At 45.7% G+C, this 27,943-nt stretch overlaps 1 protein-coding gene across 4 annotated transcripts in view; it reads left to right on the top strand.

Moving 5' to 3' along the window:
* The window catches only part of LRCH2 (leucine rich repeats and calponin homology domain containing 2), a 106,289-nt gene that overhangs the window by 37,318 nt on the left and 41,028 nt on the right, over positions 1-27,943 (top strand). For all 4 annotated transcript variants that reach the window (XM_069746906.1, XM_069746909.1, XM_069746907.1 and 1 more), the window contains exons 2-10: positions 15,208-15,352; positions 16,811-16,937; positions 17,056-17,161; positions 18,391-18,527; positions 22,731-22,864; positions 24,317-24,404; positions 24,653-24,761; positions 26,771-26,865; positions 26,954-27,021. In XM_069746906.1, the coding sequence (XP_069603007.1) occupies positions 15,208-15,352; positions 16,811-16,937; positions 17,056-17,161; positions 18,391-18,527; positions 22,731-22,864; positions 24,317-24,404; positions 24,653-24,761; positions 26,771-26,865; positions 26,954-27,021 (1,009 nt within the window). The remainder of the gene's footprint in view (positions 1-15,207; positions 15,353-16,810; positions 16,938-17,055; positions 17,162-18,390; positions 18,528-22,730; positions 22,865-24,316; positions 24,405-24,652; positions 24,762-26,770; positions 26,866-26,953; positions 27,022-27,943) is intronic.

Below are 27,943 nucleotides of genomic sequence, written 5' to 3'. Positions count from 1 at the left end.
CCTGAGTATGCTGGTACCCCATATGTGGGGGTAAACCACTGTTTGGGCACACGTCAGGGCTCGGAATTGAGGGAGCACCATTTGACTTTTTGAATACGAGATTGGCTGGAATCAATGGTGGCGCCATGTTGCGTTTGGAGACCCCTGATGTGCCTAAACAGTGGTAACCCCTCAATTCTACCTCCAACACTAACCCCAACACACCCCTAACTCTAATCCCAACTGTAGCCATAACCCTAATCACAACCCTAACCGCAACACACCCCTTTTCCGCGGATTTCCAGTGTTTTTTGTGCGGATTTCACCTGCGGATTCCTATTGAGGAACAGGTGTAAAGCGCTGCGGAATCCGCACAAAGAATTGACATGCTGCGGAAAATACAACGCAGCGTTTCCGCGCGGTATTTTCCGCACCATGGGCACAGCGGATTTGGTTTCCATATGTTTACATGGTACTGTACACCTGATGGAACACTGCTGCGAATCCGCAGCGGCCAATCCACTGCGGATCCGCAGCCAAATCCGCACCGTGTGCACATGGCCTAATTCTAAAGGTATGTGCACACGCTGCGGAAAACGCTGCGGATCCGCAGCAGTTTCCCATGAGTTTACTGTTCAATGTAAACATATGGGAAACAAAAATCGCTGTACACATGCTGCAGAAAAACTGCACGGAAACGCAGCGGTTTACATTCCGCAGCATGTCACTTCTTTGTGCGTATTCCGCAGCGGTTTTACAACTGCTCAAATAGAAAATCGCAGTTGTAAAACCGCAGTGAAATGCGCAGAAAAAACATGGTAAATCCGCAGCGGTTTAGCACTGCGGATTTATCAAATCCGCAGCGGAAAAATCCGCAGAGGATCAGAATACGTGTGCACATACCGGTGGAGGGGGGGGTAATTTATTATTTTTTTTTATTTTGATCACTGAGATAGATTATATCTCAGTGATCAAAATGCACTTTGGAACGAATCTGCCGGGCGGCAGATTCGGCGGGCGCACTGCGCATGCGCCCGCCATTTTGGTAGATGGCGGCGCCCGGGGAGAAGACGGACGGACCCCAGCAGGATCGGTAAGTATGATGGGGTGAGGGGGGAGCACAGGGGGGGGGGGGATCGGAGCATGGGGGGGTGAATCGGAGCGCGGGAGGGGTGGAACGGAGCACGGGGGGGTGGAACGGAGCACGGGGGGGTGGAACGGAGCACGGAGGGGGGTGGATCGGAGTGCAGGGGGGGTGATTGGAGCACGGGGGGGTGATTGAAGCACGGGGGGAGCGGAGCACAGGACGGAGGGGAGCCGGAGCAGTGTACCGGACAGATCGGTGGGGTGGGGGCACATTAATGTTTCCAGCCATGGCCGATGATATTGCAGCATCGGCCATGGCTGGATTGTAATATTTCACCAGTTATAATAGGTGAAATATTACAAATCGCTCTGATTGGCAGTTTCACTTTCAACAGCCAATCAGAGCGATCGTAGCCACGAGGGGGTGAAGCCACCCCCCCTGGGCTAAACTACCACTCCCCCTGTCCCTGCAGATCGGGTGAAATGGGAGTTAACCCTTTCACCCGATCTGCAGGGACGCGATCTTTCCATGACGCCACATAGGCGTCATGGGTCGGATTGGCACTGACTTTCATGACGCCTACGTGGCGTCATGGGTCGGGAAGGGGTTAATAAAACCCTATATATGCCTTTTTAAAGGATTTTTTCCGGGAGCAAAGTTAATTTTAGAGTTGATTTTAATCAATGGATATTGGAAGAATAATAATCTCCACAATTGGATGTGATTTAAATAAAATGTTCCTGTGCTGAGATAATCTTATAAATGTGCCCCTGCTGTGTACTGTGTAATGTCTGTGTCTGATCATATCACATCTGGGCAGGGGAAGAAAGAGTGTACAGACAGGACAGCTCAGGATCACAGCAGATTCTTTGTGAGAGAAAGCATGTCATTGCCTGTTTTTAATGTTTTACCTCCAAAGAAAAAATGATTTGTGATCCCGTGCTGTAATGTCAGTATACTCTTTTGCTTCCTCCCCTGCCCAGGAGCTGTGGTGTGATGGGACCATGTCCCTGTGCCGTCAGACACGGCCACTACACAGTACACAGCAGGGGCGCGTGTATAAGATTATCGCAGCACTGTAAGCAGGTCATTACAATGCAACAGCGGAGTCGACAGGCAGGATAAACAATTTACTTCTACTTTATTTACTTAACAGGGTTAAATACGGGAAAGATTATTATCACAGATAAATCGCACAAGAACAATATTCACAGTATCATTTACAAGCAATTACGGGCATAGAGATATATTGGTTAGTACATTACAAGATATACGGTATGTCCTCAAGATCAGTTTGAGGTCTACAATCCAACCTTGGTCTAACCGGGAAGAGGTTAGCGGAAACAGTCTTGCAACATTCCTGGCCCTGACAAAGTCTAGTAACTCTTTCCCGCCCGTTTTAGGGCATGTGCACACGTTGCGGATTCCATTGCGGATTTTTCCGCAGAATCCGCAGATAAAACTCCCTGCGTTTAACCGCATGGAAAACTGCTGTGAATCCACAGGGCCAAGTCCGCAACGTGTGCACATAGCCTAGGCGTCAGCCGGACCCTGTTTCATCTGCAGTCTCTCCATTGCCCATAACAATGTATCATACTCTGCTGAAAGTAACGGTCCGTCCCACGCTTTTCCTCCTTGTCCGGCCCAGGCTCGGGTCTCTGGCCGGATATCCTCTGGGCTTCCTCGGTACTTGACCGACGACGAGTGTCTCCTTGGCTGTTGAATTGGCGTCATTCGGGTCCTTGGCGTTTGACTATCATTGAGTCTGGGCCTGGCTGGTCCACACGTCTGTGGCCAAACCGTTAACGGCTGCTGGAGCTGCACCAGGACCAACCGTCACGTCCGTTTGCGCCAACTGCCTCTTCTCAGCCTGGCCATGCCTTTTATATTTAGTCACTGCGACTCAGGTGTCACCTGACCTGGTGTTGTCCTTGAAACTCTTCCCCTGGGGGCCATGTACTTCCTTCTTGGTTCCTGCTAGCACACAATTCTTTCTTTTTACTTTCACTTTCGTCCAGCAGATGGCGGTGTTTGCTCACAGTTACTCAGTCTCTCGTCCATCTCTCTACAGCACAGGAACTTTTTTTTTTTTTTTTTAAACACATCATGGGAATTATTCCAAAAATCTGCTGATTTTAAAATGGGAAAACCTCATTAAAGAAAAAAACAAAAAGCACACAAGTGTTGTGCATGTTCATAAAAGGAACCTGTCGGCAGGATTGTGCACAGCAACCTGCATTATGAATAATGAGAGCACCACAAGAAGACCCCCACAGGCTTCCCCGGAGCACGGGCATATCATTAAATAAAAACTGAAAGTAAAGATTAAACAACAACCACAAGACAGATTTCATCACCAGGTATCTTTGTAATCAGTATAACGACGCTGATCTGACACTGTGTAGGTTACTGAGCACAGTCCTGCTGACAGGTTCCATTTACATGTTATGAATATTCATTAGATTTTTGTACATGGCATCTCATATGAGTCTTTGCCCAACTTCTTCCATTATGTAACAATAGATGTCTATGTACATATTCCATGTTCATGAACGAACGACTTCCTTCCTTGTGCTAAGATGGAGCTTGGTTCACCACCTGGGTCAACCGCTGGCACTTGGAATCCAACCTGAAATGCTGTATGAATGATTCTCTAGGGTTATCAGATGATGGGGATCTTCCATCATGGTTCCTTGGCTTTTATACATCCAGATATAATTAAATTGTCTATGTAGCTGCCTGTTCTCTGCAGTAATTGGTTATTTCTGCACCTTCAGGGCATTCACAAGTTTATACACAGTGGAGGAATATTGTAATGAATTGTTAGAGACCCGGCCGTCCCCCATGATTCGTTATCTTTGTTCAAACCCTGCAGACTGTAAGCTGCCAGCGCGGGGTCCTCTCCTTTATGTATCACTGTCCATTGTTAGTTTGTACACCGCGTTTTTGTATCCTGTATGTAACCCCTTCTCACGTATTCCCCTCCCTTTTTTTTCTTTTTTATTTCTTTTTTATGGGGATGGGGGGGGGGGGGAGAGCAGATGTGAATGCATATTTCTGAATTTTAGATGGCACATTACATCCTGCCTGAAGATCATACTAGTGGGCAATTAATTTTCACGAGGGGCCACATGCAAAACTGTGACTGTTGTGGATTGCCAAACCAATAGGCTGAAAGTCTGTTAATTATTAATATTAACATAGATTATAAGTATTTTATATTAATACTGTATCACTTAATATTGAGCAGAATGCTGACATCCTTCTATATACTGTTTGAGCCCGCACACAGCCCCTTCTATTTATCGTATGATCATACACACAGCCCCTTCTATTTATCGAATGAGCATACACACAGCCCCTTCTCCTTTACCGTATGATCATACACACAGCCCCTTCTATTTATCGTATGATCATACACACAGCCCCTTCTATTTATCGTATGATCATACACACAGCCCCTTCTATTTATCGTATGATCATACACACAACCCCTTCTATTTATCGTATGATCATACACACATCTCCTTCTATTTATCGTATGATCATACACACAACCCCTTCTATTTATCGTATGATCATACACACAACCCCTTCTATTTATCGTATGATCATACACACATCTCCTTCTATTTATCGTATGATCATACACACATCTCCTTCTATTTATCGTATGATCATACACACAACCCCTTCTATTTATCGTATGATCATACACACATCTCCTTCTATTTATCGTATGATCATACACACAGCCCCTTCTATTTATCGTATGATCATACACACAGCCCCTTCTATTTATCGTATGATCATACACAGCCCCTTCTATTTATCGTATGATCATACACACAGCCCCTTCTCCTTTACCGTATGATCATACGCACAGCCCCTTCTATTTATCGTATGATCATACACACAGTCCCTTCTATTTATCGTATGATCATACACACATCTCCTTCTATTTATCGTATGATCATACACACAACCCCTTCTATTTATCGTATGATCATACACACATCTCCTTCTATTTATCGTATGATCATACACACAGCCCCTTCTATTTATCGTATGATCATACACACAGCCCCTTCTATTTATCGTATGATCATACACACAGCCCCTTCTATTTATCGTATGATCATACACACAGCCCCTTCTATTTATCGTATGATCATACACACATCTCCTTCTATTTATCGTATGATCATACACACAGCCCCTTCTATTTATCGTATGATCATACACACAGCCCCTTCTCCTTTACCGTATGATCATACACACAGCCCCTTCTATTTATCGTATGATCATACACACAGCCCCTTCTATTTACCGTATGATCATACACACAGCCCCTTCTATTTATCGTATGATCATACACACAGCCCCTTCTATTTATCGTATGATCATACACACAGCCCCTTCTATTTATCGTATGATCATACACACATCTCCTTCTATTTATCGTATGATCATACACACAGCCCCTTCTATTTATCGTATGATCATAAACACATCTCCTTCTATTTATCGTATGATCATACACACATCTTCTATTTATCGTATGATCATACACACAACCCCTTCTATTTATCGTATGATCATACACACAGCCCCTTCTATTTATCGTATGATCATACACACAGCCCCTTCTATTTATCGTATGATCATACACACAGCCCCTTCTATTTATCGTATGATCATACACACATCTCCTTCTATTTATCGTATGATCATACACACAGCCCCTTCTATTTATCGTATGATCATACACACATCTCCTTCTATTTATCGTATGATCATACACACAACCCCTTCTATTTATCGAATGATCATACACACATCTCCTTCTATTTATCGTATGATCATACACACATCTCCTTCTATTTATCGTATGATCATACACACAACCCCTTCTATTTATCGTATGATCATACACACAGCCCCTTCTATTTATCGTATGATCATACACACATCTCCTTCTATTTATCGTATGATCATACACACATCTCCTTCTATTTATCGTATGATCATACACACAACCCCTTCTATTTATCGTATGATCATACACACAACCCCTTCTATTTATCGTATGATCATACACACAGCCCCTTCTATTTATCGTATGATCATACACACATCTCCTTCTATTTATCGTATGATCATACACACAGCCCCTTCTATTTATCGTATGATCATACACACAGCCCCTTCTATTTATCGTATGATCATACACACAGCCCCTTCTATTTATCGTATGATCATACACACATCTCCTTCTATTTATCGTATGATCATACACACAGCCCCTTCTATTGTATGAGCATACACACAGCCCCTTCTATTTATCATAAGAGACCCCACATAGCATCCCCACGATCAGCCAAACATCCCATACACCTAAAAAAAAAAAAAAACCATACTCATATCACTCCTGTTTTGACTCTGCTTTTTCCGATACAATGAATTTCCGCAGTGTACAGCTGACAGCCGCTTGGCAGCCCCTCTTCCACCAATGCATTCACCGCTGTCTGAATCCCAAGGATGCAGTATCAATGACAGTGGGCAGCGGACAGGCTGGGGAGTGCATGGTGCTGCCCATGGGTCAGGGCCACCGTTTTCAGCCCCTCGGATGTCTCCGTCCATGAGCTAGACAGGAACAGCCAGAGGGCTGGACGTGGCACTCGGGCTGCACTTTGCCCAGGTCTGCCATAGAGGAACCTTTCATGTTAATCAAATCCAAGGCAGTAAAGTCAAATCCTGCGTTGAAGGTCTATACCTTCAAAGATCATAGACTGTCATAGGCTGTCCTAAGATCAACATTATTATCCTCCTCAGTCCCATAAACTGTAAATGGAGCAGCAATGCACAATCGCAACATTGGGGGGCATGGAATCCCTATTCTTGTTATTGGTGGGACCCCCAGCAATCAGAACATATTACCTTTCCTGTGGATATGGCTGTGCAGTTGGTAAACCCCTGACTCCATGACTCCACAGCACTGCCTCACTACTGAGCATGTACATAAGGTGCAGCACAGATTCATCTGAACTAAAAACCAAGATCCTTAGATCAGGAACAGGACAGACATTTATAGGACATTTCATAACTTTCCCAAATTATTATGAAAAAATTTACAGCACATCCTGCATTGTTATATATTTTTGGAGTCCGTCCCATTTTATTCCGCCTCCTCCAAAATGTCCAACTCTGACTCTGGCTCCATGACTCCGACTCCACATCTGTCTCTGAATGTCAGAAGTGTTGATCTTTTGACAACCAATCCTAGCTCCTTTTACCCTAAAGCTTTATGCTTCGAACAAAATGTACCTATCTGACCTCCGGGACACTCGTGATGATAACATAGGTCCTGGGACCTCTGCAACATTTACACTTCTCCTTTATATAAGGGAGGGTTTTGTTGGGGCTCATACTGTATGTAGGGAGGCTGTGTGGGGCTCATGCTGTATGTAGGGAGGCTGTGTGGGGCTCATACTGTATGTAGGGAGGCTGTGTGGGGCTCATACTGTGTATGGGAAAGCTGTGTGGGGCTCATGCTGTATGTAGGGAGGCTGTGTGGGGCTCATACTGTATATGGGAAGGCTGTGTGGGGCTCATGCTGTATGTAGGGAGGCTGTGTGGGGCTCATGCTGTATGTAGGGAGGCTGTGTGGGGGCTCATACTGTATATGGGAAGGCTGTGTGGGGCTCATACTGTATGTAGGGAGGCTGTGTGGGGCTCATACTGTATATGGGAAGGCTGTGTGGGGCTCATGCTGTATGTAGGGAGGCTGTGTGGGGCTCATGCTGTATGTAGGGAGGCTGTGTGGGGGCTCATACTGTATATGGGAAGGCTGTGTGGGGCTCATGCTGTATGTAGGGAGGCTGTGTGGGGCTCATGCTGTATGTAGGGAGGCTGTGTGGGGCTCATGCTGTATGTAGGGAGGCTGTGTGGGGCTCATGCTGTATGTAGGGAGGCTGTGTGGGGCTCATACTGTATGTAGGGAGGCTGTGTGGGGCTCATACTGTGTATGGGAAGGCTGTGTGGGGCTCATGCTGTATGTAGGGAGACTGTGTGGGGCTCATACTATATGTAGGGAGGCTGTGTGGGACTCATGCTGTATGTAGGGAGGCTGTGTGGGGCTCATGCTGTATGTAGGGAGGCTGTGTGGGGGATCATGCTATATGTAGGGAGGCTGTGTGGGGATCATGCTGTATGTAGGGAGGCTGTGTGGGGATCATGCTGTATGTAGGGAGGCTGTGTGGGGGATCATGCTATATGTAGGGAGGCTGTGTGGGGATCATGCTGTATGTAGGGAGGCTGTGTGGGGATCATGCTGTATGTAGGGAGGCTGTGTGGGGATCATGCTTTATGTAGGGAGGCTGTGTGGGGATCATGCTGTATGTAGGGAGGCTGTGTGGGGCTCATGCTGTATGTAGGGAGGCTGTGTGGGGCTCATACTGTATGTAGGGAGGCTGTGTGGGGCTCATGCTGTATGTAGGGAGGCTGTGTGGGGCTCATGCTGTATGTAGGGAGGCTGTGTGGGGCTCATGCTGTATGTAGGGAGGCTGTGTGGGGCTCATGCTGTATGTAGGGAGGCTGTGTGGGGGATCATGCTATATGTAGGGAGGCTGTGTGGGGATCATGCTGTATGTAGGGAGGCTGTGTGGGGATCATGCTGTATGTAGGGAGGCTGTGTGGGGATCATGCTGTATGTAGGGAGGCTGTGTGGGGGATCATGCTGTATGTAGGGAGGCTGTGTGGGGGCTCATGCTGTATGTAGGGAGGCTGTGTGGGGGCGCATGCTGTATGTAGGGAGGCTGTGTGGGGCTCATGCTGTATGTAGGGAGGCTGTGTGGGGGATCATGCTGTATGTAGGGAGGCTGTGTGGGGGCGCATGCTGTATGTAGGGAGGCTGTGTGGGGCTCATGCTGTATGTAGGGAGGCTGTGTGGGGGATCATGCTGTATGTAGGGAGGCTGTGTGGGGCTCATGCTGTATGTAGGGAGGCTGTGTGGGGGCTCATGCTGTATGTAGGGAGGCTGTGTGGGGCTCATGCTGTATGTAGGGAGGCTGTGTGGGGCTCATACTGTATAATGTACTGTACAAATCCTTAGTTAGACCGCACATGGAGTACTGTGTCCAGTTTTGGGCACCGGTGCTCAGGAAGGATATAATGGAACTAGAGAGAGTACAAAGGAGGGCAACAAAATTAATAAAGGGGATGGGAGAACTACAATACCCAGATAGATTAGCGAAATTAGGATTATTTAGTCTAGAAAAAAGACGACTGAGGGCGATCTAATAACCATGTATAAGTATATAAGGGGACAATACAAATATCTCGCTGAGGATCTGTTTATACCAAGGAAGGTGACGGGCACAAGGGGGCATTCTCTGCGTCTGGAGGAGAGAAGGTTTTTCCACCAACATAGAAGAGGATTCTTTACTGTTAGGGCGGTGAGAATCTGGAATTGCTTGCCTGAGGAGGTGGTGATAACGAACTCAGTCGAGGGGTTCAAGAGAGGCCTGGATGTCTTCCTGGAGCAGAACAATATTGTATCATACAATTATTAGGTTCTGTAGAAGGACGTAGATCTGGGTATTTATTATGATGGAATATAGGCTGAACTGGATAGACAAATGTCTTTTTTCGGCCTTACTAACTATGTTACTATGTTACTATGTATATGGGAAGGCTGTGTGTGGGCTCATGCTGTATGTAGTGAGGCTCTGTGGGGGCTCATGCTGTGTGGGGGCGCATGCTGTATGTATGGAGGCTGTGTGGGGCTCATGCTGTATGTAGGGAGGCTGTGTGGGGCTCATGCTGTATATAGAGAGGCTGTATGGGGCTCATGCTGTATGTAGGGAGGCTGTGTGGGGGCTCATGCTATATGTAGGGAGGCTGTGTGGGGGCTCATGCTATATGTAGGGAGGCTGTGGGGGATCATGCTATATGTAGGGAGGCTGTGTGGGGGATCATGCTATATGTAGGGAGGCTGTGTGGGGGATCATGCTATATGTAGGGAGGCTGTGTGGGGGATCATGCTATATGTAGGGAGGCTGTGTGGGGGATCATGCTGTATGTAGGGAGGCTGTGTGGGGGATCATGCTGTATGTATCACGCCGACCTTTTTAGAAAACACCAGTGATTGTCTTACCGCTGTCTCTAACATCATGTCCTCCCTCTATCTGAAACTGAACCTGTCAAAAACTGAACTCCTCGTGTTCTCTCCCTCTACTAACCTACCTTTGCCTCACATTGCCATCACCGTGTGCGGTTCCACCATTACTCCAAAGCAACATGCCCGCTGCCTTGGGGTCATACTTGATTCCAAGCTTTCATTCACCCCCACATCCGATCAATGGCTCGCTCTTCTTATCTGCATATTAAAAAAATTTCCACAATTCACCCTTTTCTTACTTTCGACTCTGCAAAAACTTTTACTGTTTCACTTATTCATTCTCCTCTGGACTATTGTAACTCTCTACTAATTGGCCTCCCTCTTACCAAACTCTCCCCGCTCCAATCTGTCCTGAATGCTGCAGCCAGGATCATATTCCTCACCAACCGTTACACCGATGCCTCTACCTTGTGCCAGTCATTACACTGGCTACCCATCCACTTAAGAATCCAGTACAAAACTACTACCCTCATCCACAAAGCACTCCATGGTTCAGCACCACCCTACATCTCCTCCCTGGTCTCAGCCTTACACCCTACCTGTGCTCTCCGTTCTTCTAATGACTTCAGGTTAGCATCCTCAATAATCAGAACCTCCCACTCCCGTCTCCAAGACTTTACACGTGCTGCGCCAATTCTTTGGAATGCACTACCTAGGTTAATCCGATTAATCCCCACAGTTTTAAGCGTACCCTAAAAACTCATTTGTTCAGATTGGCCTACCACCTCAACGCATTAACCTAACTATCCCTGTGTGGCCCTTTCAAAAAAACAAAAACAAAAAAACAAAAACATAATCCGGTTCCTCGCAACATGTTATCATACACTTTATGCAGTTAATAGCCCTCTGTGTCTATACTGCTACATACTTAGGCAGTTAACTGGTTCATGCAGCTTTACATGAACACCCGATCCTTACACTATGGCTAGTCCGAATAGCTAAAGCAATTGTTACCATCCACCTCTCGTGTCTCCCCTTTTCCTCATAGTTTGTAAGCTTGCGAGCAGGGCCCTCATTCCTCTTGGTATCTATTTTGAACTGTGATTTCTGTTATCCTGTAATGTCTATTGTCTGTACAAGTCCCCTCTATAATTTGTAAAGCGCTGCGGAATATGTTGGCGCTATATAAATAAAATTATTATTATGTAGGGAGGCTGTGTGGGGGCTCATGCTGTATGTAGGGAGGCTGTGTGGGGCTCATGCTGTATGTAGGGAGGCTGTGTGGGGGATCATGCTGTATGTAGGGAGGCTGTGTGGGGCTCATGCTGTATGTAGGGAGGCTGTGTGGGGATCAAGCTGTATGTAGGGAGGCTGTGTGGGGATCATGCTGTATGTAGGGAGGCTGTGTGGGGCTCATGCTGTATGTAGGGAGGCTGTGTGGGGCTCATGCTATATGTAGGGAGGCTGTGTGGGGCTCATGCTGTATGTAGGGAGGCTGTGTGGGGCTCATGCTGTATGTAGGGAGGCTGTGTGGGGGGCGCATGCTGTATGTATGGAGGCTGTGTGGGGCTCATGCTGTATGTAGGGAGGCTGTGTGGGGCTCATGCTGTATATAGAGAGGCTGTGTGGGGATCATGCTGTATGTATGGAGGCTGTGTGGGGCTCATGCTGTATGTAGGGAGGCTGTGTGGGGGATCATGCTGTATGTATGGAGGCTGTGTGGGGGCTCATGCTGTATGTATGGAGGCTGTGTGGGGGATCATGCTGTATGTATGGAGGCTGTGTGGGGCTCATGCTGTATGTAGGGAGGCTGTGTGGGGCTCATGCTGTATGTAGGGAGGCTGTGTGGGGCTCATGCTATATGTAGGGAGGCTGTGTGGGGCTCATGCTGTATGTAGGGAGGCTGTGTGGGGCTCATGCTGTATGTAGGGAGGCTGTGTGGGGGGCGCATGCTGTATGTATGGAGGCTGTGTGGGGCTCATGCTGTATGTAGGGAGGCTGTGTGGGGCTCATGCTGTATATAGAGAGGCTGTGTGGGGATCATGCTGTATGTATGGAGGCTGTGTGGGGCTCATGCTGTATGTAGGGAGGCTGTGTGGGGGATCATGCTGTATGTATGGAGGCTGTGTGGGGGATCATGCTGTATGTATGGAGGCTGTGTGGGGCTCATGCTGTATGTAGGGAGGCTGTGTGGGGGCTCATGCTGTATGTAGGGAGGCTGTGTGGGGCTCATGCTATATGTAGGGAGGCTGTGTGGGGGATCATGCTGTATGTATGGAGGCTGTGTGGGGGATCATGCTGTATGTATGGAGGCTGTGTGGGGCTCATGCTGTATGTAGGGAGGCTGTGTGGGGCTCATGCTGTATGTAGGGAGGCTGTGTGGGGCTCATGCTATATGTAGGGAGGCTGTGTGGGGCTCATGCTGTATGTAGGGAGGCTGTGTGGGGGCTCATGCTGTATGTAGGGAGGCTGTGTGGGGCTCATGCTGTATGTAGGGAGGCTGTGTGGGGGCGCATGCTGTATGTAGGGAGGCTGTGTGGGGGCGCATGCTGTATGTAGGGAGGCTGTGGGGGGCGCATGCTGTATGTAGGGAGGCTGTGTGGGGGATCATGCTGTATGTAGGGAGGCTGTGTGGGGGCTCATGCTGTATGTAGGGAGGCTGTGTGGGGGCTCATGCTGTATGTATGGAGGCTGTGTGGGGCTCATGCTGTATGTAGGGAGGCTGTGTGGGGCTCATGCTGTATGTATGGAGGCTGTGTGGGGGCTCATGCTGTATGTATGGAGGCTGTGTGGGGGCTCATGCTGTATGTAGGGAGGCTGTGTGGGGGCGCATGCTGTATGTAGGGAGGCTGTGTGGGGGCGCATGCTGTATGTAGGGAGGCTGTGGGGGGCGCATGCTGTATGTAGGGAGGCTGTGTGGGGGATCATGCTGTATGTAGGGAGGCTGTGTGGGGCTCATGCTGTATGTAGGGAGGCTGTGTGGGGCTCATGCTGTATGTAGGGAGGCTGTGTGGGGCTCATGCTGTATGTAGGGAGGCTGTGTGGGGGATCATGCTGTATGTAGGGAGGCTGTGTGGGGCTCATGCTGTATGTAGGGAGGCTGTGTGGGGCTCATGCTGTATGTAGGGAGGCTGTGTGGGGCTCATGCTGTATGTAGGGAGGCTGTGTGGGGCTCATGCTGTATGTAGGGAGGCTGTGTGGGGCTCATGCTGTATGTAGGGAGGCTGTGTGGGGCTCATGCTGTATGTAGGGAGGCTGTGTGGGGCTCATGCTGTATGTAGGGAGGCTGTGTGGGGCTCATGCTGTATGTAGGGAGGCTGTGTGGGGCTCATGCTGTATGTAGGGAGGCTGTGTGGGGCTCATGCTGTATTTAGGGAGGCTGTGTGGGGCTCATGCTGTATGTAGGGAGGCTGTGTGGGGCTCATGCTGTATGTAGGGAGGCTGTGTGGGGCTCATGCTGTATGTAGGGAGGCTGTGTGGGGGATCATGCTGTATGTAGGGAGGCTGTGTGGGGCTCATGCTGTATGTAGGGAGGCTGTGTGGGGCTCATGCTGTATGTAGGGAGGCTGTGTGGGGCTCATGCTGTATGTAGGGAGGCTGTGTGGGGCTCATGCTGTATGTAGGGAGGCTGTGTGGGGCTCATGCTGTATGTAGGGAGGCTGTGTGGGGCTCATGCTGTATGTAGGGAGGCTGTGTGGGGCTCATGCTGTATGTAGGGAGGCTGTGTGGGGGATCATGCTGTATGTAGGGAGGCTGTGTGGGGCTCATGCTGTATTTAGGGAGGCTGTGTGGGGCTCATGCTGTATGTAGGGAGGCTGTGTGGGGCTCATGCTGTATGTAGGGAGGCTGTGTGGGGGCTCATGCTGTATGTAGGGAGGCTGTGTGGGGCTCATGCTGTATGTAGGGAGGCTGTGTGGGGGATCATGCTGTATGTAGGGAGGCTGTGTGGGGCTCATGCTGTATGTAGGGAGGCTGTGTGGGGCTCATGCTGTATGTAGGGAGGCTGTGTGGGGGATCATGCTGTATGTAGGGAGGCTGTGTGGGGGCTCATGCTGTATTTAGGGAGGCTGTGTGGGGCTCATGCTCGGGCTTTATATAGGGGATGTCTGAATGCTCAATTCTGCTTGTGATACAATTAATATAAAATAATTAGCATATTAATATTTGGCAGAATTATGGTAATTTCACTTAAATGGCGTTGGCTAATCTAAGGAAAAAATACATCCTTCCCAAGTCCACATCTGGTCATCAGAATAAAATCCAGGATTGGCGACCGATAACTCGTAATCTTGTCTCTGAAGGAAGGAAATGAAGGCCCCGGGCTTGAAATTTGTCACCTGAAGTGAAACTGCGTATATTTTTTATATTTGGCCGGTTCTCCCTTTTGGCTAGAAGCCTTGGCTTGTATTCCCTTTCCTCGTACTCATCCTTACATTTATCATTCTTGCCTCATTTGCCTCTACTCGTCTTCTACTAAACGCCAGCATCACGAGCCGTCACTACAAGCTCACAGGTTTACCCGCGTGAAGCAATATTGATATTTTCCTGTAGTCGTGGGTTTCACGCATACACGCGTGTAGTCTCATCATCTTGTTGCATGACGGGCTTTAGTAGATAATGGCGCTGACATATCCGTCATAGTGGATTATGCCGGCGTGTAATGACAGTCCCCAAAATAAACCTTCATGGTAGATGTGTCCTGTGGGTGATCGAAAGATAAATCAGAACTGATTAGCACATCGGCAGTGGAAAGATCCGCATCTACCAAGACAGATTATATAAATGTGATCTCTGATTATGGGGGTTTTCCTGTTGATTCTGCGACAGGGATGTTGGATTTCCTAGAATTAAAGTGTTTTATTTTAGCTTTTACCGAACATCTGAACTTCCCTCTCTCTCCTTTCCATTATTTATTGTAGCTAATACGTTTTTTTCGTCATAAAGTGAATTAAATGAATAAAGATGTTTTTATTATTCGTATGCATGTCTCATAATAAGACAAACCATTTCTTGTTTTTAGACTTATCCAAAAACCGCTTTGCAGAGATCCCGCTCGATGTCTGCCTGTTTGCACCGCTTGAAACCTTAAATTTATATCACAATTGCATCAAGTGCATTCCAGAGACCATCAAAAATCTCCAGATGTTAACCTACTTAAATATCAGGTACGTGGGCTCGGGTCTGTAATCTTACACTGACATAGTAATAAAGTTCTGCCTGGAGCCAATATTAAGGGGAGCCTGACAACGAAGACATGCAGCCCGATCCACAGGGGGCATTATATCGGCCCGATCCACAGGGGGCATGATATCGGCCCGATCCACAGGGGGCATGATATCGGCCCGATCCACAGGGGGCATGATATCGGCCCGATCCACAGGGGGCATGATATCGGCCCGATCCACAGGGGGCATGATATCGGCCCGATCCACAGGGGGCATGATATCGGCCCGATCCACAGGGGGCATGATATCGGCCCGATCCACAGGGGGCATGATATCGGCCCGATCCACAGGGGGCATGATATCGGCCCGATCCACAGGGGGCATGATATCGGCCCGATCCACAGGGGGCATGATATCGGCCCGATCCACAGGGGGCATGATATCGGCCCGATCCACAGGGGGCATGATATCGGCCCGATCCACAGGGGGCATGATATCGGCCCGATCCACAGGGGGCATACAAACATCACAAGAATGGCAGACCTGTGTTCAAGGAGCGGTATTTGCTATTACTCTCTGCTGTCCTCTCCGCTCCGCTGTCTACGAAGTAGAGGGAGAATTCGCCAAGTTCTGTATTCTGCCATCATTCCTGTACACCATGATTGCAGCAGATGAGTGCATGCGCTACTACTGTGCCATCCGAACTGGTTATGATCATCGGGGCCCTCAGTGATTAGTAGTTATTGTGGGACAATCTTATTAATATTGTGTGCTCCTACCCTTTAATGACCTGTGATGTGAATGTCACCATGGGCCTTATGGAGGCTCAGGAGCTCGGCCTGCTCCATACCGAGCACATACCGGCTGTGTTACACAGCAAGCATCTGCCTATAACAGCACAGGCCAAAGCAAGCTTTGATCACTGCTGTTAACCATTTAGATGCCCCTGTTAATTGGCCTGATTGACGGTGTGATCTCAGAGACCTGAGTGGGATGCCGTGGCAGCCAGGGTCCGGCTGAACGCTCTCGGGGCTATCACCTTGCTTTTCTTTGAAGCTCGGCCACAGGTTTGGCTTCATAAGAGAACTGCAGGTGCTTTCTATACTGTAATGCTGTGGTATTGTAGTACTAACATTCTGTAATAAAACTATCCGTAATATTGCAGTTCAGGGTATAAGAGATCAATGAATTGTAGTATTTCACTGATTTAATCAAAATAATGTTCAGGTTCAGTAGACACAGAAGTAGAAGTTCTGATAACTTTTCATACCTGTAGAAAGTTGAGTTGTATCGGCAGCATTCACATTTGTTGTCCTACATGGAGTACAGAGCGTAATCTGTATCACAAGTCCTAAGTTACTACTAGTGTGAAATTGACAGAACACCACAGGACTGGTAGAGTGCTATTGGCTTTGATTTTTATTCTACAATCTAACCTTATTATTTTCTCTTTTTTAGTCGAAATCTTTTATCAACGTTGCCAAAATATCTTTTTGACTTGCCACTGAAAGTTTTGGTTGTCAGTAATAATAAATTAGTTTCCATTCCTGAAGAGGTTGGGAAATTAAAAGACTTAATGGAACTGGTATGTAAACTTCCCTGTTTAAAAATTTTTTTTTTTTTTTACTTTTTTTTTGTAACCTTGATTTTTTTTTTTTTTTTTCCATTTATTTTATTTTCATTTTTTTTAACCTTTATTCTAGGATGTCAGCTGCAACGAAGTTCAGATTCTTCCATCACAAGTAGGAAAGCTCCATTCCCTTAGGGAACTAAATTTGAGAAGAAATAATCTTCAAGTCCTGCCAGATGGTAAGTCTCCATTTTATCTTGGAACTTTTGCCATGTGCTTATTTTTTTTTTTTTTTATACTTCATGTCTTTGTATTGCCATTCCTGAGACTTAGATGCAGTTAAAGGGGTTCTATAAGAACGTAATAAAATGGCGCTATTATGTAATTTGCATTTTAGTCAGGTGTCGGGACCCACTGCCGTCTGAAGAAACGCCGCTTCCGAGATCTGTGTCTCAACTGTCAGAGGCAATGAATCGTAAGCAGACATACCAGAGATGACATGGAAACGCTGTGACAAGAGAAGAAATATATTTTCTCCTTTTCTGATGGATCATCGAGGACTAGGGCAGTAAAAAAAAATCCTTTGTGCTCCTCCGCATTTAGGACACAGGTCTCTGGAGCAGTGTTTCTTCAGGCTGCAACCATTCCTGACATGTGACAAAGACTGGGTGCTATATGACTTGGGCCATTGTATTACATTCTTGGAGAACCTAACACCTCCCTACCTATTAAGGAAGTGTTACAACATGGTAGGAACAATATTTGTTTGTCATCTAGAACTTCTTTGCAGGCTGCTACTTTATTACTGTACTCTAAAAGTCTTGAAGTTATGTTGAGATATTGACAGAATATCTTAGTTCTCGTGGCCTGATCTGGCCAAATGTCCATTGTAGATCGATCTGCCATGACCAAGTGACGTTAATAAGGGGGTGAAATATACACGATAGCAATAATGATCAGTTCTTGAGGTTGATAAGAAAAAAATGGGTAAGTGAAAGGATACGATCGATTATGGCAAGGGGCAATTTGCAATGGCTAGATGAGTGGGTCAGAGCTATATTCTAATTAGGCTCGAATGGCACGGGGGTGTGTCAGTGCAGTGACTCGCCAACAGTGCCCTGTCCGTCTAATTTACTTATGGATTCATTGGTAGATTTCTCAAGACCGACACATCAGATCTGGGGAAACAAAAAAGATTAAAAAAAAGTGTAATTTTTGTTGTGGGACCATTGCTGAAACAGCAATACCGCTACCTTCATGTACAAAATAGGTTCTGACTGGTTCATTTCAAGAGGTTAAAACTGTTGTATATTTAAAGCGCAATTAATTTTTTATTTGTGTTTTCAGTCACTTAGTATTGTGAAGTGAGAAAATGAGCAATAAAAACGCATACAAAGACAACTTTTTTTTATTTCATCTTTGTCCCTTTCCTTTGAAAACTGCTTATAAACGTGTGTATTTTCTACAGATTTGTCATTACTTCCACTGGTAAAACTAGACTTTTCGTGTAATAAGATAACAGAAATCCCAGTAAGCTACAGGAAGCTTCGGCAGCTTGAAGTATTAATTTTGGATAATAATCCTATGCAGATGCCTCCAGCACAAGTAGGTGGTCAGCTGAACATACCCTTTTTTTTGTTTGTGTACTGAATACTGAAAAGCGGTACTTAGAGGAGTGATCTAAAACTAATATTGATTTTAATCCTAAATGTCTGTCTATTGTAATCTAATCTCTTTTCTAATATACCGTATACAGGTCCTTCTCAAAAAATTAGCATATAGTGTTAAATTTCATTATTTACCATAATGTAATGATTACAATTAAACTTTCATATATTATAGATTCAGTATCCACCAACTGAAATTTGTCAGGTCTTTTATTGTTTTAATACTGATGATTTTGGCATACAACTCCTGATAACCCAAAAAACCTGTCTCAATAAATTAGCATATCAAGAAAAGGTTCTCTAAACGACCTATTACCCTAATCTTCTGAATCAACTAATTAACTCTAAACACATGCAAAAGATACCTGAGGCTTACATAAACTCCCTGCCGGGTTCATTACTCAAAACCCCCATCATTGGTAAGACTAGCGACCTGACAGATGTCAAGAAGGCCATCATTGACACCCTCAAGCAAGAGGGTAAGTCCCAGAAAGAAATTTCTCAACAAATAGGCTGTTCCCAGAGTGCTGTATCAAGGCACCTCAATGGTAAGTCTGTTGGAAGGAAACAATGTGGCAGAAAACGCTGTACAACGAGAAGAGGAGACCGGACCCTGAGGAAGATTGTGGAGAAGGACCGATTCCAGACCTTGGGGAACCTGAGGAAGCAGTGGACTGAGTCTGGTGTGGAAACATCCAGAGCCACCGTGCACAGGCGTGTGCAGGAAATGGGCTACAGGTGCCGCATTCCCCAGGTAAAGCCACTTTTGAACCATAAACAGCGGCAGAGGCGCCTGACCTGGGCTACAGAGAAGCAGCACTGGACTGTTGCTAAGTGGTCTCAAGTACTTTTTTCTGATGAAAGCAAATTTTGCATGTCATTCGGAAATCAAGGTGCCAGAGTCTGGAGGAAGACTGGGGAGAAGGAAATGCCAAAATGCCTGAAGTCCAGTGTCAAGTACCCACAGTCAGTGATGGTGTGGGGTGCCATGTCAGCTGCTGGTGTTGGTCCACTGTGTTTCATCAAGGGCAGGGTCAATGCAGCTAGCTATCAGGAGATTTTGGAGCACTTCATGCTTCCATCGGCTGAAATGCTTTATGGAGATGAAGATTTCATTTTTCAGCACGACCTGGCACCTGCTCACAGTGCCAAAACCACTGGTAAATGGTTTACTGACCATGGTATTACTGTGCTCAATTGGCCTGCCAACTCTCCTGACCTGAACCCCATAGAGAATCTGTGGGATATTGTGAAGAGAAAGTTGAGAAACGCAAGACCCAACACTCTGGATGAGCTTAAGGCCGCTATTGAAGCATCCTGGGCCTCCATAACATCTCAGCAGTGTCACAGGCTGATTGCCTCCATGCCACGCCGCATTGAAGCAGTCATTTCTGCCAAAGGATTCCCGACCAAGTATTGAGTGCATAACTGAACATTATTATTTGATGGTTTTTTTGTTTGTTATTAAAAAACACTTTTATTTGATTGGATGGGTGAAATATGCTAATTTATTGAGACAGGTTTTTTGGGTTATCAGGAGTTGTATGCCAAAATCATCAGTATTAAAACAATAAAAGACCTGACAAATTTCAGTTGGTGGATAATGAATCTATAATATATGAAAGTTTAATTGTAATCATTACATTATGGTAAATAATGAAATTTAACACTATATGCTAATTTTTTGAGAAGGACCTGTATACTCGAGTATAAGCCGACCCGAGTATAAGCCAACCCCCCTAATTTTGCCACAAAAAACTAGGAAAACTTATTGACTCGAGTATAAGCCTAGGGTGGGAAATGCAGCAGCTACCGGTAAATTTCAAAAATACAAATAGATACCAATAAAAGTAAAATTAATTGAGACATCAGTAGGTTAAGTGTTTTTGAATATCCATATTGGATCAGGAGCCCCATATAATTCTCCATAAAGTTCATGATGGGCCCATAAGATGCTCCATATAAAACTGTGCCCCATATAATGCTCCATACAGTTCATTATTGCCCCATAGATGCTCCATATAAAACTGTGCAACATGTAATGCTCCATACCGTTCATTGCGCAATAGATGCTCCATATAACAATGTGCCACATGTAATGCTCCATACAGTTCTTTATGGCCCCATAGATGCTCCATATAAAACTGTGCCACATGTAATGCTGCTGCTGCAATAAAAAAAAAAAAAATGACATACTCCCCTCTCGTCTCTGCCCGCTGCTCCTCTGCGTCCCGGCTTTCCGCAGTGACTGTTCAGGCAGAGGGCGGCGCGCACACTAATACGTCATCGCGCCCTCTGACCTAAACAGTCATAGCAAGAGGACGGTAAGACGGAGCGGCGCCCGGCAGGTGGAATGCGGACAGGTAAATATGAAATACTCACCTGCTCCGGCGCGGTCCCTGGCTCCTTCTCCCGGACAGATGGTCTCCGGGCACGGCAGCTTCTTCCTCTGTCAGCGGTCACTGGTACCGCTCATTACAGGAATGAATATGCAGCTCCACCCCTATGGGAGTGGAGTCCATATTCATTACTTTTATGAGCTGTACCACATGACCGCTGACAGAGGAAGAGCTGCAGCACCCGAAGACCATGGGACAGGCAGGGACAGTGCCAGTAGCGCCGGGAGCAGGTGAGTATGCGACAGTCCTCTCTCCCCCTCACCTGCTGACCCTGTCGCCGACCATGACTTGAGTACAAGCTGAGGGGGCACTTTCAACCCCAAAATTTGGGCTGAAAATCTCGGCTTATACTTGAGTATATACGGTACTTGGATTAATAATTCCCATTCCCTCTCTACCCTAACTGCTTTTTCTTTTTTACCTACTTCCTTTTTGACCTTTCATTTGTGAATCCCCAGTGCATGCTGGGATACTCAAGCCGGACATAATTGGAACAGATGATGCGGTCGCTGCTGCACACTTCGCGCCCACCCTGTAATGAAGCGTCATCAGTAACCTTATTAGTTTTAGGGGCTGGGCTAGTCCCTGTTATGCTGAGCATGTAGCAGTTCTGACATGCTAAGTATTAACTCCCTGTGCTATATTCTCTTCAATGCACAGCGCTCCTTCACCAGCTCAAATAAGAAGTAACAAGCTGGTAACAGAGCGCACTGTCACAGTGCATTGAAAGGCAAGAACGTGGCAAGCAAGGACAGCAGAGACCATGTCTATCCCCGAAAAATAATTTTGGGGGGTGAAACTGGTCTCTGCTCTCCTTTCTTGCTATGTTCTCTCCTTACAATGCACACCGACACTGTGCTTTCTTGATTGCTCCATTAGAACCAGCGAAGGAGCGCACTGTCACTGTGCATTGAAAAGAATCTCACAGTACTTTGGAATTCGCAACAGACGCATGCTCAATAGAGCAGGGACTAGCCCAGTCCCTGAAATGGATGTTGCTGATGAAGTTTCATTTCAGGGTGGGGACAGAACCTGCGGCAGTGACTGCAGCCCCCACCCCTTTATATAATCCCATCTGAGAGTCCCCAGTACATGAGGGATACTCAAACGAATTGCCATCAAAACTTAAGTAAAAGAAAAAAGAAAGGCAGAGTAGAGCCGGAACGGTGTGGACTTTTTAATTAAACTATATTAGAAAACTGATTGGACTATTACATTATTTGGACATTTTAGGATTAAAATGAATATTAGTTTCAGACTACCCCTTTAAAGGTTAATTCCTCCAAAAATCAAGGTATAATTTATTTATATTATCGTGGATATCTTGCTGATCTTTACTGGTCTGCAGTGTTGCCGAGAACGGGAATCTTGGAACCAGGCTATACAGCCCCGTTGTGAATGTAGCTCGGCCTCCACACCTATCATTGTCTACTGGACTGCGTGTGATAGTCGAGTGATCTACAGTCCTATAGAAAATAAGGTGAAGGCTGAGCGTGCACCTTCTTTCAGGACTGGGCTGTGCAGAGCCTATGGATGAGGGGATAACTTCGATTTTAATTTCTGAGAATAAAGAATGCAGAACTGAAAAGTCTTGAATTTTACAAGCTCCGTAACAAGAGTTGGAACAGATAAGGAGAAGGCTAAGCAATATTTTCTTGAAGTTTGTCTACAAAATTATCTAAATAGATCTATTGCCAATTCATCAGATTGAATAATCTTTTTTATTTTTTGTACGGATACAGATTTGCCTGAAAGGGAAAGTTCACATATTTAAGTTTCTGAATATTCACGCTTGCTGCCGGACAGAGAAGAAGCCGGACTCTCTGGACTTGCCGCCTCTAGTGAAAAGACTCCCTTCTCAGCCTCTAACAGACAGGTATGTGCCCGGCGCTCTCCCAACATTATTGTTTTTTCTGCATGAAACTAAACTATTAAATTGTTTAAAGAAAATCATTTACTAATATTTAATATTTTTCATTGTCAACCAATACCCGAGCTCACTATTCCAGCTGGGCCCTGGTGCTCTGATGCAGTCATGCGGCTTTCCCGAGGTGCAGGGGGTACACTGGACTTAAGCATAATAAAAAATGATGGTTTAGAAAAGGTTTTTTTTATTTTTCTTTCTATGATAGTTTACAGGCCTACACTATACTTGAGCCTGAATTCAAATTGTGAGAAACAAAGAAAAGGGAAAAAAGTTCAAGAAGTGATCAGAACAAAAGATGGCTGACTAATAAGCGCAGCAGAAACTGCTTTTTGGTGACTCTGCCTTCTGTCAGTCTTGCACTGTGTGTACACAGCCGTACAGACAGGTCAAAGCGGTCATTCACAATGAGAACTTGCTATGAAACAACCCCAGATCAGAACAATATTTATGGGAAAATGCAGAAAATTCACAAATATCTCAGGAATTTCTCTTTTTTTTAACCCTATTTTTAATATTGCGATCAAAGCCATTTTCACACATTCGTGCAGCTTGCACCGTTGTTGCTTCGGCCTATGAAGCAAATGGCTAAGGACAAGAGACTTGGTGTTCGGACCAGGTTTTTTTCAATGGTCGATGTTTCACTCTTGTGGGAAACTGGCCTAAAACTTGGAAACATTAACTATATCATTTGCGCCTTTTTTGACTTTTTTTTTTTTTTTTTCTCTAACTTCTCATTTCATTCATCAATTACATCGTCTCTAAAAAGTTGTGAAAATTTTTGTGCAACTGTTTTCTATTTTTTACCCTGGAGTGATTTTATATACACTAGGTAATTTGCACCATTTAGTAAAATGGGCGGCTTTATGCAAAAAGATCAAAGACCGGAAGTAAAGGTGCGTTATTTTTTTTCGCACAACATTCATGAATGACGTGCACCATTTTAAATGATATGGTGCAAAAAAAAAACTCCAAATATAGAAATGCAATGGATTGTGACCCAGGGGCACAGCCATGCCCGCTCACCTCCTCACTATTTTGTCTGCGGCAGGATGAACACTGGCGGTTCATAGAAAATATACTTTGAAGATCCAGCCAGGGGCCTAAAGCTGGAGACCAGACTAGTCCGACTCCACTGCCGCCGGGTTCTTCTTGGCATTGCTAGATGTGAGGGACCGATCTCTCCCTCGTGCCTACATAGACGGAGACCTGTCGCTGGCATCTAGCAGTGCTGGGAGGAGCCCGCCAGACAGGTCTGAAATGCCAGAGTGTTTCGGAGAGTGATATACCAGGCTGCCCACAGTTTGAGCAGCATGAATCGCCTGATAAGTTCCTTTTAAAGATTTGGACGTCCACCATCATGACATGTAGCACGTTTTATTTTCTGTTTTCTCCCACTTCTAGTATTGAAGACTTTTACCCAAGTAAAAACCATGGACCCGACTCTGGAATTGGCAGTGACAACGGGGATAAGCGTCTGTCCACAACCGAAGTACGTGGTGTAACGCTCCTCTCTGGTTATGAGAAGTCTTATAAATCTATAATGTGTTTTTGTCTATTGATCCGATTGTGAAGTGCACATAGGCGCCACGTGGCCACTGAGGCTGAAGGTGGACGCAGCCCGTCCAGCCATCATGTCTGCCATCTACTTGTATCTCCGCAGAGAGTGAAATCTGCCTATGGCGCATGATATTTCTTACTATAGTGACCTGTCACCCTTTATTCTCTTCTCGCGTGCAGCCTTCTGACGACGATACAATCAGCCTTCACTCTCAGGTATCCGAATCAAGAGACCAGGCACTGAAGAATGACAATCATTTACTAGGGAGTAAGCTGGACTCTCATAAAGGTAAGCTGCTTCTCCAGTGCAGTGTGATGCGGACAAACTTGCAGGACAGATATGTTCACATTGTGTTGATGGCGGTCTAGCGCCATCTAGACTAAAAAAAAAAAAAAAAAGAAAATGTTCAGCAACTTTTGAATGTCAAAAATAGACATCCAACAGAAGACTTAGACATGCACTACAAAGGTGGAGGAATACAGTCTGGATTTTTCTACACTGCTCAAAAAAATAAAGGGAACACTTAACAGAATATAACTCCCAAGTAAATCAAACTTCTGTGAAATCAAACTGTCCACTTAGGAAGCAACACTGATTGACAATCAATTTCACATGCTGTTGTATAAATGGAATAGCCAACAGATGGAAATTATTGGCAATTATCAAGACACACTCAATAAAGGAGTTGTTCTGCAGGTCGGGACCACAGACCACATCTCAGTACCAATGCTTTCTGGCTGATGTTCTGGTCACTTTTGAATGTTGGTTATGCTTTCACACTCGTGGTAGCATGAGACGGACTCTACAACCCACACTAGTGGCTCAGGTAGTTCAGCTCATCCAGGATGGCACATCAATGTGAGGTGAGGCAAGAAGGTTTGCTGTGTCTGTCAGCGTAGTGTCCAGAGGCTGGAGGCGCTACCAGGAGACAGGCAAGTACACCAGGAGACGTGGAGGGGGCCATAGGAGGGTAACAACCCAGCAGCAGGACCGCTACCTCAGCTTTTGTGCAAGGAGGAACAGGAGGAGCCTTGCCAGAGCCCTGCAAAATGACCTCCAGCAGGCCACAAATGTGCATGTGTCTGCACGAACGGTTAGAAACCGACTCCATGAGTATGGTCTGAGTGTCCAACGTCCACAGATGGGGGTTGTGCTCACAGCCCAACACTGTGCAGGACGCTTGGCATTTGCTACAGAACACCAGAATTGGCGAATTCGCCACTGGCGGCCTGTGCTCTTCACAGATGAAAGCAGGTTCACACTGAGCACATGTGGAGATGCTGTGGAGAGCGACCTGCTGCCTGCAACATCCTTAATCATGACGGATTTGGCAGTGGGTCAGTAATGGTGTGGGGTGGCATTTCTTTGGAGGGCCGCACAGCCCTTCATTTGCTCTCCAGAGGTTGCCTGACTGCCATTAGGTACCAAGATGAGATCCTCAGACCCCCTGTGAGACTATATGCTGGTGTGGTTGGCCCTGGGTTCCTCCTAAAGCAGGACAATGCCAGACCATGTGGCTGGAGTGTGTCAGTGTGAAGGCATTGAAGCTATGGACTGGCCTGCCCGTTCCCCAGACCTGAATCCGATTGAACACATCTGGGACATCATGTTTCGCTCCATCCACCAACGTCATGTTGCACTACAGACTGTCGAGGACTTGGCGGATGCTTTAGTCCAGGTCTGGGAGGAGATCCCTCAGGAGACCATCCGTTGCCTCATTAGGAGCATGCCCAGGCATTGTAGGGAGGTCATACAGGCACGTGGAGGCCACACACACTACTGAGCATCATTTCCTTGTCTTGAGGCATTTCCACTGAAGCTGGATCAGCCGGTAACTTCATTTTCCACTTTGATTTTGAGCATCATTCCAACTCAAGACCTCCATGGGATATTAGTTGTGATTTACATTGATAATTTTTAGGTTTTATTGTTTTCAACACATTCCACTATGTAATTAATAAAGATTTACAACTGGAATATTTCATTCAGTGATATCTAGGATGTGGGATTTTAGTGTTCCCTTTATTTTTTTTGAGCAGTGTATAAAAAGGAAAAAAAAATTCTTCAGGCACATCAGTGCTGCAAAGTGGACACTCAGCGTCATTCATATTCTATTTCTGTAAAGATTTTCATATAAGGTTTTTTCCCCATTTATTTTTATAAATACATTGCAAAAATTCCCTAAAAAACACCCAACACAAGACACATACTTATGAGAGTTTGGGTGTTTGTATACAGATTTTTGTCATTGTGAAATTCTGATTTTGACTGTATATCATTTTTTTTTATTCTTTCAGGTCACGATCAGGAGATTTATGACTACGACCCCAGCGCTGAAGACACAGATCACAGTGACGTTCAGCTCACTGGTCCCTTTGTTTCTTATATTAAGGTACTTGTTGTACAGATGTAAACTGCACGATGGTCCCTCTTTTCACTGTCTTGCATCTCTGAGGTCTTTGTCTCCCTATTTATTTAAGGAAAGAGGGAAACTAAGTGATAAATCCGAGAAAGTTGAAGAAAACGAAGAGTGGGAAGAGGAACAAAGGTATTTTTTACGCTCTTAGTCTACTTTTAAGTTTAAAATGTAAAAAATATATCATATTAAGAAAGGCTTACACAGTCGAAACGTCACATGATGGGCTATTAAATAGCAGTTTTTCTACTTGAGATGGTGTGCTGCTTCCAGATAATTATCAGATTATCAGGGAAAAATAAAAAAAAATACACACACACACACACACACACACTTGTGAGTGTGTGTGTGTATATATATATATATATATATACATACATACATACATACATACATACATACATACATACATACATACGTATAAGCCGACCCCCCCTAATTTTGCCACAAAAAGCTGGGAAGACTTAATGACTCGAGTATAAGCCTAGGGTGGAAAATGCAGCAGCTACCGGTAAATTTCAAAAGTAAAAATAGATACCAATAAAAGTAAAATTAATTGAGACATCAGTAGGTTACGTGTTTTTGAATATCCATATTGAATCAGGAGCCTCATATAATGCTCCATAAAGTTTGATGGGCCCATTAGATGCTCCATATTAAAATATGCCCCATATAATGCTCCATAAAGGGTAATAAGGGCCCCATAAGATGCTCAATAGAGATATTTGCCCTATATAGTGCTGCACAAGTGTTATGGTCCCATAAGATGCTCCGTACAGTCACTTGCCCCATATAGTGCTGCACAAGTGTTATGGCCCCATAAGATGCTCCGTACAGCCACTTGCCCAATTTGCTTTTGCTGCCATAAAAAAAAATAAAAATCACATACTCACCTCTCTTCGCTCAGGACCCCGGCACTTTTACCTGATCCTCGTGCGGCTCTGTCTTCGGCACTGACGTTCAGCAGAGGGCGCGCACTGAGTACGTCACCGCGCCCTCTCACCTGAGCGTCACTGCTGAAGACAGAGCGACACCCGGACTGAGGAGCAGGTGA

This window comes from Ranitomeya imitator, chromosome 2 (assembly GCF_032444005.1).
Source record: "Ranitomeya imitator isolate aRanImi1 chromosome 2, aRanImi1.pri, whole genome shotgun sequence".
Classification (NCBI taxonomy): Eukaryota; Metazoa; Chordata; class Amphibia; order Anura; family Dendrobatidae; genus Ranitomeya; species Ranitomeya imitator.
The sequence above is the reverse complement of the archived record's forward strand: the minus strand, read 5'-3'. Positions and strand labels throughout refer to the sequence as shown.